The sequence below is a fragment of the Tamandua tetradactyla genome, chromosome 2 (assembly GCF_023851605.1).
Source record: "Tamandua tetradactyla isolate mTamTet1 chromosome 2, mTamTet1.pri, whole genome shotgun sequence".
Classification (NCBI taxonomy): domain Eukaryota; kingdom Metazoa; phylum Chordata; class Mammalia; order Pilosa; family Myrmecophagidae; genus Tamandua; species Tamandua tetradactyla.
The window spans coordinates 140,738,920-140,758,309 of NC_135328.1; the positions used below are offsets into that span (position 1 = coordinate 140,738,920).

The 19,390-nt window shown below is 36.8% G+C and overlaps 1 protein-coding gene across 8 annotated transcripts in view; it reads left to right on the top strand.

Annotated features, from left to right (window-relative positions):
- Positions 1-19,390, top strand: part of TAB2 (TGF-beta activated kinase 1 (MAP3K7) binding protein 2) — a 93,595-nt gene that overhangs the window by 48,670 nt on the left and 25,535 nt on the right. For all 8 annotated transcript variants that reach the window (XM_077149216.1, XM_077149213.1, XM_077149212.1 and 5 more), the window contains 2 exons: positions 2,566-2,756; positions 13,491-14,991. In XM_077149216.1, coding sequence (XP_077005331.1) covers positions 2,655-2,756; positions 13,491-14,991 — 1,603 coding nt within the window. In that variant the 5' untranslated portion in view covers positions 2,566-2,654. The remainder of the gene's footprint in view (positions 1-2,565; positions 2,757-13,490; positions 14,992-19,390) is intronic.

Consider the following 19,390-nt stretch of genomic DNA (forward strand, 5'->3'; position numbering starts at 1 on the left):
AGTCTAGGTAAATTATGATGGTGGCTTGGACAAGAATAGTAACAGAGGTGGGGAAAATTCATGTTCAGAATATTTTCTGCAGATTTAGCAACAAGATTTTGATGATGGATTAGAAGTGGGACATGAGAGAACAGCCATCTGGATCGCTGGTAGTTACCATTTACTGAGCTGGAAAAGACAGGCTGTGGATGGGGAGGGAAAACTAAGAGTTCCATTTTGGACATATTAAATTTGAACTAAGTTTTAGATATCCAAGAGAAGATCTCTAAATAGGCCATTAGATATATCATTCTGCAGCTTAACAGAGAGTTTGAGTTTGGAGATACAAATTTGCCAAACCTCAGTATATAGATGTGATTGAAAGCAGTATGTTTGAAGGAGAGCACCTTGAAGAGGAATGTAGATGTAGTTAGGGAAAAACCCTAGCTCTTCAGAACTCCATAGCCCTCCAATATGTAAATTTCCAGAAAAGGAGGAGGATCCAGCAAAGAAAACTGAGAGGGAGTATCTAGTGGATAGAAGGAACACTAGAGGAGTATAGCTTTCAGAAGCCCAGTATAGAAATTGGTGAAAGAATGCATGCATGTGGCCTTCTGGAGTGTGCTCTTTTAAACAGGCTTCAGTTAGATAATGCTGATTGCCTTTGTTTGCTAAACCCCAAATAACATCTCACCCCTGTTGACTATTGAGAATACCTAGGACTCAAGCTGAGACTCTAGGGGGTTTCATGCATTAAGTTTGCTTTCCTAGAACCTATAATTCCCGGAGGGTCCTTGAGTCAGGTGGGTCCTGCGACCCAGAGGGACCAGTCTCTCCAAGTTTATCAGTTATATCCCCCTGTCCTTCAGTGGCGACACCCCCCTCTCAACATGAAAACGCCAGAATGGGCATTGCCGAAAGATCCCTATAAATTGGGAGAAGGATCAAAGGAGAAGGAAGAGGTATAACAAAGAGAAGGGGATTTGGCAGGCAAGTATGACTGCTGAATCACCATATTTATATTCTGTTTAGCTTCCAGTGTTTGGGAGCAGCTGGAAGGAAAAATCTGAGGTGGTGGAATAAGTAGCCCATGACAAACTCTGGAGTTTATTCTGTAACTACTTGTTGAAGTGTGCTTTGAAAATTATTGCTTTTTTTTTTTTCCTGGCTTTGTATACATGTTACATTTTAGAATTAAAAAAAAAAAAGGAATGAGGGCATGATTGGCTGTTTTGTACTTATCACCCCTTAAGTTGTTTTTTAGTATCATTTGCTTATTTCCAGTGTTTCTCTTTTCCCAGTGTAACCCATTTCTAGAAATTCTAATTCAGAAGCTAAAAGTATGTCTTTTTTTTTTTTTTTTGCTAGAAATAGAGAGTTTGAGGAAATGTATAATGCCAATAACTTTCTTTGACAATGTAAATAACCCTGCAGATACGACTAAACTGAAGTCACATAGACAAAAGAATTAAGCAGAATTTAATCGATTAAAGAAAAAAACTGAAAGGTTTACTTGATAACCAAAATAAATTTTTATTCTATTGAAGACTCAGGAGTTCTCTCATAGCTAAGTCTACTCGGTATACTTGGATGTCTCCTGTTATGCTAAAAACTGTACAGAGCGCTAGGTACACAGTAATGAATGAAAAAACAAACCTAAATCCCTACATTCATGCAATTTACAGACTTGTTTGTTTTTTAAGCTTATAATATAGAGGTCTTAAAGAAATCTATAGATAAGAAATTCATTTAAAGAGATTGTATTAAAGTTTTCATAAAATGGTGTATTTTAATTATTCATCAAAATGGCATGAATTTTAAATATTGTCACTATATTATTTAGGTTTAGTGTATTTATATCCCAAAAGGGCTTTCAGATTAAATATAGTTTACTTTAGGGCCATTAGCAATAAAATAAAGTCATAGTTCTTGACTTTGATCACATATTAGAATCACCTGGGGAACTTCTGAGCCGCCATATGTCCATGCCCCTCCTCAGACCAGTATCTCTGAGGTTGAGGTCCAAATATTAGTTTTTTTTAAATACTGATTTTAATAGAAGCAGAGAGCCCCTGAGAATGAATTGACTACGTATTTAAAGATTAAGATATCTGAAAGTTAAGACAGAATATCAAGTGTATTAAGCTATATAGATCATTAAGTTTTAAACAAAGTATGCACAGTCATTTGTAGAACCAAACTTTCTCAAGATCCAGAAAATTAAGATTGCTCACCTCAGACTGTGCTCTAATCATTAAGAAAAAATCAGTAAGGTAATTCATACTCCCTTTTTTAAAAAATGAGGGAACTCAACCTTGCCAGTAATTCCTCACTTGAATGCCTTTTGGTAGAGCCATGATAAAGTATGCAAATATCTAGGAATTAGTATAAAAGTTTTTCATCAGGAATTATAAACTGAAAAAACACTATAAATATATGGAAAGTATTATAGGCCTAAATATTAATAGTTTTATAGTATATATTAAATGTTAGATGCTAAATTACATACCCTTTTGTATTGAATTTTTTCATCCACAGCTATTTATTCTATAATCATTTCTCATTAAATTTTCTTTTCTTTCACAGAAAATGCTTGGACAGAAGAGATGAGTACTATTTTCACTAAGGCCTAAACTTGCCTACCGCACAGATAGTCCTGATCAGGCAACATACGAATGGCCCAAGGAAGCCACCAAATTGATTTTCAGGTTTTACATGACCTGCGACAAAAATTCCCTGAAGTACCCGAAGTTGTTGTATCCAGGTGCATGTTACAGGTCAGTGTTCAGTGATTTCTGGATTTATTAATACAAGCCTAGTATTTGTCTTTAAAACTAAAAGAAGACTTTTATCTTCTTCTTGGTGTTAGTGTGCTGTAATGTTGTCCCATTAGTAATGTGTTGTTTAGTTAGTTGTCAGGATCTCTGTACCCCTGAAATGTGGCTAAGATCTACCTTGGTAGAGTAGGTGTGAGGATTAGATAGACTCTGAATATAAATCATTGAGATAGAAATCCCAGCTTACCTAGCTATATACACTCACTTCTCTACTCCTTCACCTGTTTTGCTGGGAGAATGTTTAAAATTTCTGGATCTTCATATGAAATTGAGAAAAGCATTGAATAAGGAAACAGGAAACTGGGTTCCTTATCTGTTAAATGAAATCATGTGAGTAGACAGTGTTTAAGGTATCAGTTCTTTAGAAAAAGGTCTGCTTTTATAATTGTTATTTTTGTAAGTTTTCCAATTAATAACATTAAGCCTCTAATAATTTCTTTCATGGTTCTTCTAAATACTTAGCGATCATTGTTTCCCCCCATTTGATTAAACTGGAAATCTTTCTGTCACAAATTTTTCAGCTTGTTGAAATAGTGATATAAAAGTAATTGAGGGCATGGGGCGGGCCGCGGTGGCTCAGCGGGCAAAGTGCTTGCCTGCCATGCCGGAGGACCTCGGTTCGATTCCCGGCCCCAGCCCATGTAAAAAAAAAAAACAAACAGGCAAACAAAATACAATAAAACAAGAAAATGTTTAAAGATGTTTCCCTTTCTTCCTCCCTTCCTTCCTTCCATCCTTCCTTCCTTCTCTCTGTCTTTCCTTCCCTTCCTCCCTCTCTCTTTAAAAAAAAAAAAAAAAAAAAAAAAAAAAAAAGTAATTGAGGGCAGTGCAATGGTGCTCGGTGTCAGAATTCTCAGTTAAATTCCCAGTGCCTGCCCATGCAAAAAAAAAAAAAAAAAACGTAATTAAGGCTCAGACAAATCATTTTTGAAGTTTACAATTCTGTGAAATTTCCAGAAGGTTAAATATCTATACTTGATATCAAATGACTACATTTTAATTAGTCTTGCCTTCAGTCGAACCCAGTTTTGGTCTTTCTAATCCATCCTCACTACTGCCAAAGCGTCTTTCCAAAGGCAAATATACATACCTGCTTAAAACATCATGATTGTTCCCGGACCCTTCAGAGTAAAGAATATGCTTGGTCTGGGGTGATCTGGAAGCCTACCTTCGTGTATAGCCAGGGCGCTCTCCCAGTCCCTCCTCTTCACAGCTGGCGCTGGAGCCATCTTGAGCTGCTTGAAAGTCTTTAGACATGCCTGGTTGTTTACCTGGTGGTAAAAAGCATATGTTTTGGTGATAAACAGATTTGAGTTCCAATTTTTATTTATGAGCACAATTTAATTAACTTCTCCTGACTCTCATTTTCTTCAACTATACAATGGGAGTAAAAGAAAACTTCACAGAGAATTAAATTTGATAATGCATATTAAGCAACTAGTAGGGTACCTACTCATAATGAGTGCTCAGTAAATTTAACTGCCAATACTAATCACAGCAGTAGTAGTAGAAGGCCCATAGTAAGTACTTGGTTAATGAATTAGTAGTTCACATTTGACAAAATAGGGTGAAAGAGAAGAAAGCGAGATGGGGGAAAAAGATAATAAGGATGGGGTAAAAAGTTAAAGAAAGTATAGGAGAGCAGAGATAGTCTGGAAAAGATACCTAAAACTCAGATACCTCTCTCTAACTTTTCAAATAAAATAGAATTTTGTGGTAAAATAAAACTATCTTTAGAGTTTAAGAAAAATTAGCTTTTCAATTAAATTTTTAAAGACATGATATTGAAAAAACTGTTCACAACACTTCTCCTACAGCATAGCTTTGGGATTTTGAAGTGTCTTAACTGGGAGTAAAACATAAAGCCTTTTGTAGAATTATTTAAAATATTTTCAGAAAGGTAAAGGTGATCTGTACGGGCTCTTACAGTATACTCTTCAGGATGTATTAACTTAAAGTAAAAAAAGTTGCAGGACAATGTATAGTTGTCCCCTGTTCGCATAAAGAAATACTGAGAGGATTAAAAGCAAAATTAATAAAGATGGTTACCCCGTAGTAGGCAAAAGGGAACAGGCCAGATGGGGACAGGGTCCTGTTGTTCTGAATCCATATAAATAATTGCCTATTCAAAACAAATGAAATAATTAAGCATGTTTTTTAACTTTATCAAAAAATAGAAAATAAAAGGTTTTGAATTTCCTTTGGGCACATTATGTGTTCACCTTCACTATGTTAATAGGGTTTTACAAAAACAACCCCCCTACAGTGTTCATTCTAACATCTAGTGATGACTAAAATGAAATGCTTTCATTTAAATTGAGTTGATAATCATTCTGGGCATCCAGATAATGTGCGTTTTAGCTGTTTAACAAGAAATTTGTGACCAGAAAAGAATGGGGAGGGTTTCTGTGGGACTATTAAGTAGGGAGTGAGTCTTCCCAAATTTGGAGGAAAAGTTTTAAACTATAAAGGTAAATTAAGCTACCTCCAAATGTAATATGAACATCTAATTTGGTGACAGCCTTTCTTTTGGGTGCTGCTTTGTCTTTCTCAGTTGGGTAGGCTTGTCTTTTTTGTTGAGATTCTCCCTAGCTCTGAACTTTTTCCAGATTTTTTTAAAAACCTGCAAAATATAAGAAATTAGAGTTAAGTTACCACAAACACTGCCATTCTACTTTGTATATATTACCTTATTGAACAGCTTGCTGCTCAGGAGCATCTCCACTGTTGTTCTCCTTTTGACTTTATTTATGGTTCAGATATTTATGGTTCAGATGCCTCTTCTGGAACTACCTGCATCATTTCCTTGTGCAGTGAAGTCTCTAAGATAGCTGTGTTATTCGCAAGTGTGATTTGTAGCTTTAAATTTTATTTTTACGTTTGTAATTAAACCTTAGATTAGTGTGAAAATACTGCTTAGTTATCACTTGGAATATTTTCTTGCTTATTGAATTTTTCAGTATTGTTTAATTATCTTAATGTGGTTGAATCTGTAGGTTAGAAATTTGCTACTTTATATTTCTTTTCAAAATAATGCATTAAATATTGTTCATTGAATATTTGTAAGACTTGGTATTTGAATACTGTATCCTTCATTGAAGCCTTTTAAGATGACGTCAACCCATGGTCTTCCAATATAATTTTGTTATAACACTTACCATTCTGTATTATATTTATTTGTATGCACATTAATCTTCACTAGACTGTGTGATTCTTAAAAGCAGAGATTATATTCTTTTCTCCTTGACTAATGGATACTCAATAAATGTTGGTTGAAGGAGAGAGAATGGATCAGAGTTTGAGAAGGATAGGCTGTTTTTGATACTATGTGATACTTGTCTCTGTGCAGAGAGCTTGGGGAAGAATGAAAGAGGAGCTGGCTGGAAATAATGATTCAGACTTTTTTTGTAAGCATGAAGAGAATAAAAATTTATGGCTATATACCAAAAAAAGGCTGTGATAAACCTTTTTAAAATGTGTGTCCCACCCTTTTTATTTATTTAAAGAGGGTCCTCTAAAAATAGCCAGTGCTTCTTTGAGAAATAGTTGATTCCAAGTCTGGAATAGGAAATATGCCAGATGAGCTTGGACGTCTTGTCATATCAGAGAGCAAAGAAGCTATGAAAGACAACTGGATTCACATCTTGTGGACACAGGAGCTAACCTGAAGAAATTCCACTGGTCTTCCATGTTGAATATGTCAAATACATTGAAGATACATGAGTTTATGATGATACCAAAAAAACTTAGTTACCTTTGGAGTTACTAGAGCACCAATTTGTTATCTAAAAATTGCCAAAGAGAAAGAATGTATTTATCCTGCCTCTTCTGTGCAGAGTAACCAAATAGTTGAAGAGAGCAAGTTATTCAAGGAAGAATTACAGCTGATAAATGAAAAAGAAATCTTAGGATTAAGATATCACCATTTTACAACTCGTAATGAAATCGTGTTTCTAAACAGTGATCACCAGTGACTAATAATCATTAGAGAGATCACACCAATAACATCTAAATCCACAATCAGCTTTAAAATTATAAAAGGCAGGTGAGATATTATGTGCCTTCTGTGATGCAATAAGAAATAGACCCAATGAAAGGTTATTGCCAAAAATTCTAACATGAACCTGATCAGACCTTTAAATATAACTACCCATTCACAGTGGAATACAGATAAACACATGACACCACAGATAGAGACAGCCATTTCTAAGGATAACTGATCCAATTTCTTCAACAAACAAATGTTTAGAAAAATTTAAGATGGGAAGGGTCTTTAGAAACCTAAGAATCATATCAACGAAATGAAATGTGTGGACTTTGTTTACATCCTGATTTAAACTAATTGTAAAAAGACATTTATGAGACAATCAGGGAAATTTCTTTAGATGACATTAAGTATTACTGATTTTTTTAAGGTATGATAATGGTATTATAGTAATGTTGTGGAATAGGGAGTAGCTAGGGCATACACATTGGACAAAAAAGCAAGTAGCCTCATATTGATACTGTTGAATACAGGTGATGAGTGTATGAGAGCTTATTATGTTTACTCTTTACTTTGTATGTGTTTAAAATTTTTTAATTTTTTAAAATTTTAAAATAATAAAAAGTTTAATGAAAATCATATATCCTTTTACTCTATTGTTGCCTTATAAAATTCCTGGAAGTTCTTATATATTGCTGATAAGAACATGTTGTCTGTAAAGGATAAATAATCTGAAGGCACACAAGTTAATGGCATAGCTGGGACTCGAACATTGCTGTTTAATGAACATATATAAAGTAATAAAGATTATAAAGAATTAGAGATTTTGAGAGCCTGAAAGGATTAAAGAGGAAAGGACTTTGCAAACATGAGTATCAAGGTTTTAAAGACTATGAGGTTTGATTTAGTAGAGAATATACATTTTAATTTGGAAATGTTGACAGAAAGATGGTAAAAAGAAGATAAGGGTCTGTGAGAGCTGTGGTTTAGAAGAGAAAATAATTTACTAGGAATGGCAGTAAAATTTGCCTGAAGCAAAAAGCACCAATTAGATTTGGCCAAAAATAAAGTCTGACTACAATAAGGAGTAATCCATTGATAAAGATTGTGAGCAATTTTTATGTTTTATCTGGACAGCTAGTATGTATCAATTCAGAGTTAGAGTAGGATGGAAGGATTTTTATAGCTTGAGAGATTTAAATTGTTGGTTAAAAAAAAAAAAGTCGAGCCTTACTGTTCTTTTACATTACCCATTCAGTATTGGCTATCATTTCTTAACAAGACTTTAAGATACCTTTTTTAGTTCAGTATCTAATATCAAACTACTTATAGACATTTTAACTTGATTTATTCTCTCTCTCTTTTTAAATGTCTGAATTCTGTCAGGCTCCTCATCTTCCAGTCCTCCTCAAATTCTCCTTTAGGCTAGTGGCCAAATTGTGCTATTTGTCTGTTGTCTTCTGTAGTTCATTTCTGCTGCCACACATCCATTATTTCATGTCTTCTAACTTGTCTTCTTGTCAAAAGGATTTCCTTTTACTACTCATCCAAATTATCAATAGATTTGTATTCCCAGAATACTCTTTGCATCCTCACTTACTTTCATTGGCACTCTCCATTGCCTATAATAAAGTCCAAACTCTGCAGCGACTCATTTTTCAAAATTCTCCATTATTTAATCCCAGCCTCTCCTTCCAGCAGTTCCACACATTTTTAGTGTGAACATTTAACTCCAGCCAAATCTGTTCCAGTCACCTTTTTGGAATATGGTTTGCTTACTGTCACATTTATGTCTTTACTTGTGCCATTCCCTTCACTGATAATTTTTTTTTCTCCTACCTAAATCCTGCATATCCTGTGAAACCCATATGCCATATCTTCCAGTTCTTTCTACAACAGTCTATAAGATTAACTGTCTCTGTTGAACTTCACTACTTCTTATTTGGCACATACTCAGAAATGTGTGGATATCCCTAAAGATTGGGAAAAGGATCAAAGGAGAAGGAGGAGTTGTAACAGAATATAGTATTTAACAAATGAGTATGACTACTGAATCATTATATTGATACTTCTTTTTAGTCTTGTGTCTTGGAGCAGCTAGAAGGAAATACCTGAAATTGTAGAACTGTAACCCATACCATGATTTGAAGTTTATTCTAAAACTACTTATTAAAATGTAGTTTGATGGAAGGCCACGGTGATTCAGCAGGCATTGTTCTCGCCTGCCGTGCTGGAGACCTGGGTTCAATTCCAGATGCCTACCCATGCATTTGAAAAAAAAAAAAAAAAAAAAGTACTTTGAAACTTATCACTTTTTTGTATATATATTTTACAATAAAAAAATGTTTAAAAAAATTGCATGGATTGTCTGCCTAATTGAATTGCAAGGTCTTCTAGGGAAAAAGTTCATTTAGTCTTCCACAGCCTCAAACACGGTGCTGTACACTTTGTGGGTACTCAGGAAATGTTTTATACATGACTTAATAACTAGTAGTTAGTCCATCTCTTTTCAGGATTCTTTCAAAACAGTCTAGTTTTTCACTTCTCTGGAGAAGATTTGTATGGCACTATCTAAACATAGATACAACTAAATTACTCATAGAGGCTACTTTGAGCCTATATTTTCCTACATAGAATCTGTTTTACACAAGTTAAAAGGAGGTTATGTGAAGGGATACAGAGGTAGTTCGGTGGTAGAAATCTTGCCTGCCATACAGGAGACGGGTTTGATTCCCGGCCCATGCACATCCAAAAAAAAAAACAGCAAAGAAGTTATGTGAGGAATTCAGATAACTTTGGTATGAATTCTAGAGCCTCTTAAGTACTACAAATGTAGTTTTTAAAAGGTAAAAGGTAATTAGTTTGAAAGAATCTTTATATTTCTTGAAGGTGTAAGCGTTGACAGAATATTTTCTTGCATATAGTTTTAGAAATTTTAAATTAAATCTTTAACTTTTTAAAAATGTGTTTAAAAATGCTTAATTTTACAGTATTATATACTTAAGTTTAATGACTGTGTGATGTTTAAGGTGCATTTTAAAATTAAGGCTATAACTTTGTTTTGCATGAATCCATTTTACTCTAAAATAGGTCCTAAACCTGAACAATGATTTAGTTCAGTTTTATTTCTTTCCGTTTGCTTGCTTTGGGGGTTAGCTTGTTGTTCTTTCTCTAGTTCTTCCAAGTGAAGAGCTAATTCCTAGATTTTTGCTCTTCTTTTTTGATATAGGCATTTAGGGCAATAAATTTCCCTCTTTAGTACTGCCTTTGCTGCATCCTATGAATTTTGATGTGTTGTGTTTTCATTTTAATTTTCCTCAAGATGTTTACTGATTTCTTTTGTAACTTTTTTCCTTGGACCTCTGTTTAAGAGTATGTTGTTGAGCCTTCATATGTTTGTGAATTTTCTGGCCCTCTGCCTATTACTGATTTCCAACTTCATTCCTTTATGATCTGAGAAAGTGTTTTGTATGATTTCAATCTTTTTTAAAATTTATTGAGACTTGCTTTGTGACCCAGCATATGGTCTATCCTTGAGAATGATCCATGAGCACTTGAGAAAAAGTATATCCTACTGTTATGGGGTATAATGCTTTATAAATATCTTGTCTAGTTCATTTGTTGCATTATTCAAATTCTCTGTTTCTTTATTGATCCTCTTGTCTAGATGTTCTGTCCATTGATGACAGTAGGGAATTGAAGTCTCCAACTGTTATGGTAGATGTGTCTGTTTCTCTTTTCATTGTTTGCCTCATGTATTTTGGAGCATTCTGGCTCGGTGTATAAATATTTGTGATTGTTATGTCTTCTTGTTGAATTGTACCTTTTATTAATACATAGTGTCCTTCTTTGTCTAATTGTTTTACATTTGAAGTCTAATTTGTTGGATATTAGTATAGCTACTCCTGCTCTTTTCTGGTTGTGTTTTGCATGAAATATCTTTTCCCAACCTTTCACTTTCAACTTATGTTTATCCTTGGGCCTAAAATGCATCTCCTGTAGACAGCATATAGATGGGTCCTGCATTTTAATCCATTCTGCCAGTCTGTGTCTTTTGATTGGGGAGTTTAATTCAGTAATATTTAGTGTTATTCCTGTAAGGGCAGTACTTTCTTCTACCATTTTACCTTTTGGATTTTATGTCATACCTAATTTTTCTTCTTTTTACCTTTACTGGTAATCTTCATTTCAACACTCTTCTCCACACCTCTCTCTCCTGTCTTTTTGTATCTGCCTCTAGTGCTCCCTTTAGTATTTCTTGCAGAGCCAGTCTCTTGGTCACAAACTCTCTCAGTGATTTTTTATCTGAAAATGTTTTAATTTCCTCCTCATTTTTGATGGACAGTTTTGCTGGATATAGAATTCTTAGTTGACAGTTTTTCTCTTTTAGTATCTTAAATATATCATACCACTGTCTTTTCACCTCCATGGTTTCTGCTGAGAAATCTAGGCATAGTCTTATTAGGCTTCCCTTGTATGTGATGGGTTGCTCTTCTCTTGCTGCTTTCAAAAGTTTTCCCTTTCTCTTTGACATCTGACATTTTGATTAGTAAGTGTTTTGGAGTACGTCTGTTTGGATCTATCCTGTTTGGGGTACGCTGCACTTCTTGGATCTGTAATTTTAAGTCTTTTATAAGAGTTGGGAAATTTTCAGTGATAATTTCCTCCATTAGTTTTTCTCCTCCTTTTCCCTTTTCTTCTCCTTCTGGGATGCCCACAACATGTATATTCATGCACTTCATGTTGTCATTCAATTCCTGAGTCTGTGCTCATATTTTCCCATTCTTTTCCCTATATTTTCTTTCGCTTGTTGAATTTCAGATGTCCCATCTTCCAGTTCACTAGTCCTATCTTCTGCCTTTTGAAATCTAACATCATAGGTTTCCATTGTTTTGTTTTTTCAGATTTTCATGTTCTTCTTTTTCTTCAACCCTTGCCTTCTTTATGTCCTCCCTCAACTCACTGATTTGATTTTTGATCAGATTTTCCATGTCTGTTCAGACGTCTTGAATGAATTGTTTCAGCTCCTCTATCTCATTTGAATTGTTGGTTTATATCTTTGACTGGGCCATATCTTCAATTTTCCTATTTTTTTGCTGGCATCTAGGCATTTAATTTCCTTAATTAGTTTATTCTGGAGATTATTTTCACTTTTTTACCTAGGATTTTCTTGCTATGTAACTTTGTTGTCTGTCTATTCTTTGATGTTCAGTTCAGCTTATTCTAGACCTCTAGCATAGGTTTTGCTTAACAAATCAGTTTTTCACTTCTTGTTTTCTTGTTTCTTGCCCTTTAAGTATGGTGCCTTTTTTTTCCTGTCCCTTAGGAAGGTCTCCTTAGGTATTATAGACTCCAGTCAGATTTTCCCAGAGACTGGCTTCCTCTTAGGGGGAGTCACCTGCATCAGTTCTCCCTAAGGGAAGGTGAGCCCCAGCAGGTTGAAAGACTTTCCTATGAAGCCTCTAGGCTCTGTATTTTTCTATCCTACCCAGTGTGTGGCGCTTGTCTGCCTGCAGGTCCCACCAGCATAAAGTAATGGGGTACCTTTAACTTAAGCAGATTCTCCCTGCTGGAAGCATGGTTGAAACAAAGGAGAGGATGTAGTCTGGCTTTAATCACTTCAGTTTTCCAGACTCTCGAGTCTGAATTCCTTGAGAGAGGAATTCCACCTGAGCTGGACCCCACCCCTCTCCTAGGGAAGGCTCATTCCCCAGGGAGTTACTTCCTTTCACCTGACCATCCTCTTTGTCTCTCAGAGAAGCTTAATGGAATTAAGCTTCTCTGAGAGACAAGCTTGCCTGGGGCAGTTGGAGCCTCAGGAGCTTGAGAAGCCTTACAGTTGTAAAAAAGAAGGAGAAAAAAAAAATCCTTTTCAGAGCAGGATCTCCCGTTCCTCAGGTTTGCCAAGCAAGAGCTTAAGTTGTTATGTTGCTCTGTGTATCTCCAGGTCCTATGTGCCCCCTCCTTTCCTTCAGGGCCCAGACCCTTTCAAGTATTTTGTGCTGTCTGATCCAAAAAAACCTGTTTTTTTTTTTTTTTCTTTTCCAGTCAGCCCTGCCCCCTCTGTGCTGGGGCAAAAGCCAGCAACCTCAGCTTTTACTTGCAGTTTAGCTGAGCTGGAGACCTATTTTTAGCAGTCAGAATTTGTTAATTAATTCCACAATTGGAGCTTGGTGTAGTGCTCATCCTCTTGCTGTTAGTAAAGTCTCTTTCCTTTCGCCTCTGGGAACCCGCCTGTCGGAGAGGGGCGCTGGCTTCCATGGCTTGGGCCCCTCACAGTTCTGGGTGGGATCTCAGCCGGTCCAGCTTGTGCAGATTGGGGTTCGCTGCGTGTCCAGTCACTGATGTGGCCCCAGCAGTTGTCCTGTATTGTTCCTGGCTATTTACTAGCTGGTCTGAAGAGTGAACTAAATTTAAATTCCACACTTCACTAAGCCACCATCTTAGATCTGCCAGACTTAGTTCAGTTTTAGCTGTTGATAGAGAACTTTTCCATTACATTAGTAGTTAGGATTTTTAATTCAACCTTATGCATAAAAAAACAGTTTTCTAATAAAAAAAGTTCAGATGCCTCTTTTTTAATTGTATTAAAGAAATACTTGATAATCATATAATATTTTAGCACAGATATCAGTATAAGCATTAGCATCTGCTTCTTAACTTCATGCTGTTTTTATTTTGTTTTATAGAATAACAATAACCTGGATGCCTGCTGTGCAGTTCTCTCTCAGGAGAGTACACGGTATCTTTATGGTGAAGGAGACTTGAATTTTTCGGATGATTCTGGAATTTCTGGACTACGCAATCACATGACTTCTCTCAACTTGGACTTGCAATCACAGAATGTTTACCACCATGGAAGAGAAGGGAATAGAATGAATGGAAGTCGGACTCTAATGCACAGCATCAGTGATGGACAACTTCAAGGTGGCCAGTCCAATAATGAACTATTTCAGCAGGAGCCACAGACAGCACCAGCTCAAGTTCCTCAAGGCTTTAATGTTTTTGGAATGTCCAGTCCATCTGGTGCTTCAAATTCAGCACCACATCTTGGATTTCACTTAGGTAGCAAAGGAACGTCTAACCTTTCTCAACAAACTCCCAGATTTAATCCCATTATGGTAACTTTAGCCCCAAATATACAGACCGGTCGTAATACTCCTACATCTTTGCACATCCATGGTGTACCTCCACCTGTACTGAACAGTCCACAGGGAAATTCTATCTATATTAGGCCTTACATTACGACTCCTAGTGGTACAGCTCGACAGACACAACAGCATTCTGGCTGGGTATCTCAGTTCAATCCCATGAACCCTCAACAAGTCTATCAACCTTCACAACCTGGTCCCTGGACTGCCTATCCTACATCTAACCCTCTGCCACATACCTCAGCCCAGCAGCCCAGTCAGCAAGGCCACCAGACCTCCCATGTCTACATGCCCATCAGTTCACCTACTACTCCACAGCCACCAACAGTCCATCCACCTAGTAGTTCACAGTCTTCTGTCCATGGCCAATATAACATTCAAAATATTTCAACAGGACCTCGAAAAAACCAGATTGAAATTAAACTTGAACCCCCACAAAGAAACAGTTCTTCAAAATTGCGTTCCTCTGGACCTCGAACCTCCAGTAGTTCTTCTTCAGTCAACAGCCAGACCTTAAATAGAAATCAGCCCACTGTTTACATAGCTGCCAGCCCTCCAAGTACCGATGAGGTGATGTCCCGTAGTCAACCTAAGGTCTATATTTCAGCTAATACCACCACAGGAGATGACCAGGGGGTGCGGAATCAGCCCACACTCTTCATATCCACTAACACTGGTGCGTCTGCCACCTCCAGGAACATGTCTGGGCAAGTGAGCATGGGCCCTGCCTTTATTCACCACCACCCCCCCAAAAGTCGGGCAGTAGGTGCCAACTCTGCAACGTCCCCTCGTGTGGTTGTTACGCAGCCCAATACAAAGTACACTTTCAAGATCACAGTTTCTCCCAACAAACCCCCAGCAGTTTCTCCAGGGGTGGTGTCCCCTACCTTTGAACTTACAAATCTTCTAAACCATCCTGATCATTATGTAGAAACAGAGAGCGTTCAGCACCTCACGGACGCTGCTTTAGCACATGTGGATAGAATAAGTGACGCGCGGAAACTGAGCATGGGATCTGATGATGCTGCCTATACGCAAGGTAATATTAGCGCCATAAATGGGTTATTTGCCAGGCAGGATTTAGGATGTGCATTTGAGTTCACAGCAGAAACGGAATCAATGTTATTTCATCTTTAAATGATAATAGTTTTTAAATGTTGCACCAAATAATGTTGTTTTAAAAACATTTGAGAGACTTCATAGACACTTCTTTTACTTGAATTTTATTATTTAACTTGAAGTTTGAGTGATAAAGTAATTAAATTTTTACAATAATCAGCCCTGTTGGGGTTTTTTGGTGTTTGTGACACTTTCTTTTCAATTAATCTTTTTTTAACCTGTGATAATGCTGGTTTTCTTTTTAAAATTTCTGCAAATAAAAATCCATTTAAAAAATCCATGAAAACACAAATTTTAATAAGAAATTAATTGACTGTTGGCTGATATGGTAAATCTATTTTCTTTGACCAGATAGTTGAAAAATAAGGAATTCATTTTTCTGATACCATAGTTTTATTTTATATCAAAATCTAAATTGCTACATAACTCAGGGAAATGTGTCTTGTTGCTGATCCTTGTCTCTCTGTCTTCCTTAAATGTCAGTCACTGCAGTTTCTTTCTATTTTTTTTGCTAAGTTTCTTTTTAATTGAAATTGTGAGTAAGAAAATTGGTTTTAAATCTATCTGAGTTGATTATCGTTTCCCAAAATAGAGTAGTGGTAATTGTTTTAACTCAGAATTGTGTCTGTTAATTCAAATAGAGACAATCTCTTTCATGTCATTTTCTCTGACCCCTTAATAATCCTCAGCAGGAATGATCACATTCAGATTAAGAAAGTAAAGGATATTGGCTTTTTTGCATAATGATGAAGTTTGTAGAGTAACTGTGAGTCCTTTAGAGCAAGGACATAATTAGTCATCTTTGCTTCCCCAATAAATTGTTTCGTGTACAATAACTTTACCCTCATTCAGCATTTAACCCTCCACTGCCTCTGGTGCCACTTGGCCTTTTTAAAATTTCTAACTCAATAACTTTACTGCTGAGTTTGCTGGAGGGACCTGATTGTTTTAACTTAACCCTGTGTTTTAAACAGCTATATATATAGTAGTGATTCTCACCCCAAGCTGGGCTGTGGTAGTTTCACACAATCAAACCCCCTATGAAGTTTTCAACAAATAAATATGCTCAGCCCCAGCTCAGACCTGCAAAATAAGAATCTATGAAAGTGAGGCTTTGGCAAGTGGTGGTTTATTTATGACCGTATGTATGTGTATGAGTGTTTTGAAGGTCCATGGGTGATTCTGATTGTACTAGAAATTGTGTTAAAACTTAATTTTGCTTTCCATGTATCTGTGACTAAAAACTTTTTGTTTAGTTTTCAATAGTGTATGAGTTTTAGCATTATTTGTTACATTGTTTTTTTTCAGTTTCCGTTCTTTGCCCCCAATTCCTTTCTTCTCCTATCCTCCTTCCCTCCAAGAAGTAGATTGCCTATATTTGGATATTGCTGAATCTTAAATAGAGGGTACATTTTTTAATGCAGATATTTGATAAGGGAAATTTTCAAGTGAAGTGGGCATAAAATATTTATATTTAACTGGAATGTGAGATTAAAGTATTGCCTAAACTTGCTGTCTCCATTGCTCTCTGAGATCGGTCTACCCTCTCAGTCTGGATTTTTCCTGCTCCAGTCAACCAGAACTATTTTTATCAAGGTCCTCAGTGACAACCTTGTTTCCTAATCCAGTGGGCATCTTTTCACCCTCATCTTCCTTTACCTGTATCAGCAGCATTGAACACAGTCATCACCCTCTCCTCTGCACTCAGTCTGTTCATTTGTCTTCTAGGATTTCCACCTCTCCTGTTCTTTGCTGGTTTACCCTTATCTCTATGACTTTCCACCTCTTTGTTCCCTGGTGAAATCAAAGCTTCAAAGCTCAATGCTTGGATCTCTCTTCTCTTTCTTCCCATGTTCCTTAGCTGATCACTTTAAATATCATTATGTACTACTGACTTCCAAATTGTAGCTCTCCCTGGACCTCGTCCCTGAATTCCAAGTAGTTTATTTAACTACCAATTGAACATCTCCATATAAATGTTTAATAGTTATCGCAAACTTACCATGTCTAAAACAGCTTCTGGCATTATCTGTTTGCCTCCTTGTCATTTTTCAGCTCAGCAGCCAGTGTTCTCATGTTACTGTAAAAAATGTAAGTCAGGTCATATCACTCCTCTGCACATGATGACTCCCTGTTTCATTCAGAGTAAAAGCTACAAGGGCTTATTTGGTCTTCTGCCCACTCCCCAGTCTCTTTTCCTATTACTCACCACCTTGCTCTCTCTGTTCCAGCCCCACTGACCTCCTTGGTTTCCTTGAACAAAGGAAACCATAGGGTCTTCATACTTGCTATTCCACTCAGTCTGAAATCCACTTTTATTTTAGCGGCTTCCATTCCTTCGGGTCTTTACTCAACCCCACCTTTTCAGCAAGACCTTACCTGGTTTCCCTATCTAAATCCCTTCCGCCTTCCCCAGCATTCCTGTCCCAGCATCTCTGATTATATTTGTTCAAGGAAAGAAATTGGATAATCTAATATTAAAATATATAAGAACTAATACTTACTGGAAGCTTACCATATTTTAGGCACTATTCTGAATGCTTATTTCTTAGAACCGACTATCAAGTAGGCACTAGTATTACTCCTCTTTTTGAAATGAACCACTTAGGATCAGATGATTAGAGGCAAGATTCTCAGCTTTAGTTGACAACAGCTCACACTCTTTTACCACTACACTGTAATGTTTTTCTTTCCAGATTTTCAAAAGAAACCCTCTGGAAGGATGATTCAAATTTATCTTTTGCTTCACATAATCCCTGTATGCCACTGTGGGGACCATGTGTGCCTCAGTTTGAGAAACTTAGAGCTAAAAGATCCCTCAGTTAAAAACAGAAATAGAGCTTGAACAGGCAGCTGTTGGGGGAGGAGGGGTAGAAACAGCACAATAAATAGATGAAATTAGAAATAACTTGAAACAATAAAGTAATACCCTGAGTAGATAGGTGTAGGGAACATCTTATCAAGGCACCTAAAGGTAAAAAAAAAAATTCTGATGAGTGAAGCATCTGTTTGAGAACTTCCAAGCCTACCAGAGAGCCAGCAAGTGATTCCCAGAATCTACTACTCTGATTGCTTATCTTCACTAACAGCCTTCAGACAGCTGTGAAACCTTAATCACTTCCTCCAGCTACATACACATGAAATTTTCTAACCCTCCTCTGACAGTGGGCCCTCATGTCTGTGTGTGCACCCACTGCCTGGGCTACAAGTTTTCATCTTATAGTTTCCTCTGTCTACTGTAGGGCTGGTATCGACCCAAACTTACATAGCATTAGTGACTAACTGAGATACTGATTGTATTAGTTAGGATTCTCTAGAGAAACAGAATCAACAGGGACCACTTGCAGATATAAAATTTATACAAGTGTCTCATGTGACCGCGGGAATGCAGAGTCCAAAATCCACAGGGCAGGCTGTGAAGCCGACGACTCTGATGGAGGGTCTGGATGAACTCCACAGGAGAGGATCACCAGCGGAAGCAGGAATGGAACCTGTCTCCTCTGAATCCTCCTTAAAAGGCTTCCCTTGATTAGATTAAGCATCACTCATTGTAGAGGACACTCCCCTTTGGCTGATTACAAATGGAATCAGCTGTGAATGCAGCTGACGTGATCATGGTCTAATTCTATGAAATGTCCTCATTGCAACAGACAGGCCAGCACTTGCCCAACCAGATAAACAGGTACCACAACTTGGCCAAGTTGACACATGTCCCTGACCATAACACTGATCTATGTTTTCTTTGACTTAGTTTAAGTCAAATTAAAAGATTGTTCTTTTCTGAAAATAATGCATCTTTTTTGCTTTTAATTTATACTTGTTTGAGCCTTTACTGTATACACAGCACTCACAGTATTAAATGGGGAGACCCAAGCAATATTGCTCTTTAAGCAAGGATCTCTTCTGGACTCTAATTGGTGTGGTGTACATAATTAAGAGAAAAGAAACATCTCTGCTTTCTGCAGTGAAACTGGTCTCCCTAAAGCTCCTAGAACTTGCTGTGCCAGGGAAGAAAAATAAATTGAGCCAGCTGCTGGAATAATAGGGAAATGTTTTTCCCAAATTGAGGAAGGAACATACCTGAATAAATAAAGTAACCAAAATGTGTTATTTTTCTTTTAGTCTAACATTTGAAATCTAAAATGCTACAATAAATATTTTCAAAAGCAAAAATTTGTGTTTATAAAAGATACGTTGTTTGATTTGCCCTGTGCTATAGAGCTAGCAGAAGAAAAACCAAGTAATAAAACCTCTCCCAGGACCCTGCTCGTGTCAGCATTAAGTCAGACACCCCACCACCCCATAAAGGGGGAATAAAT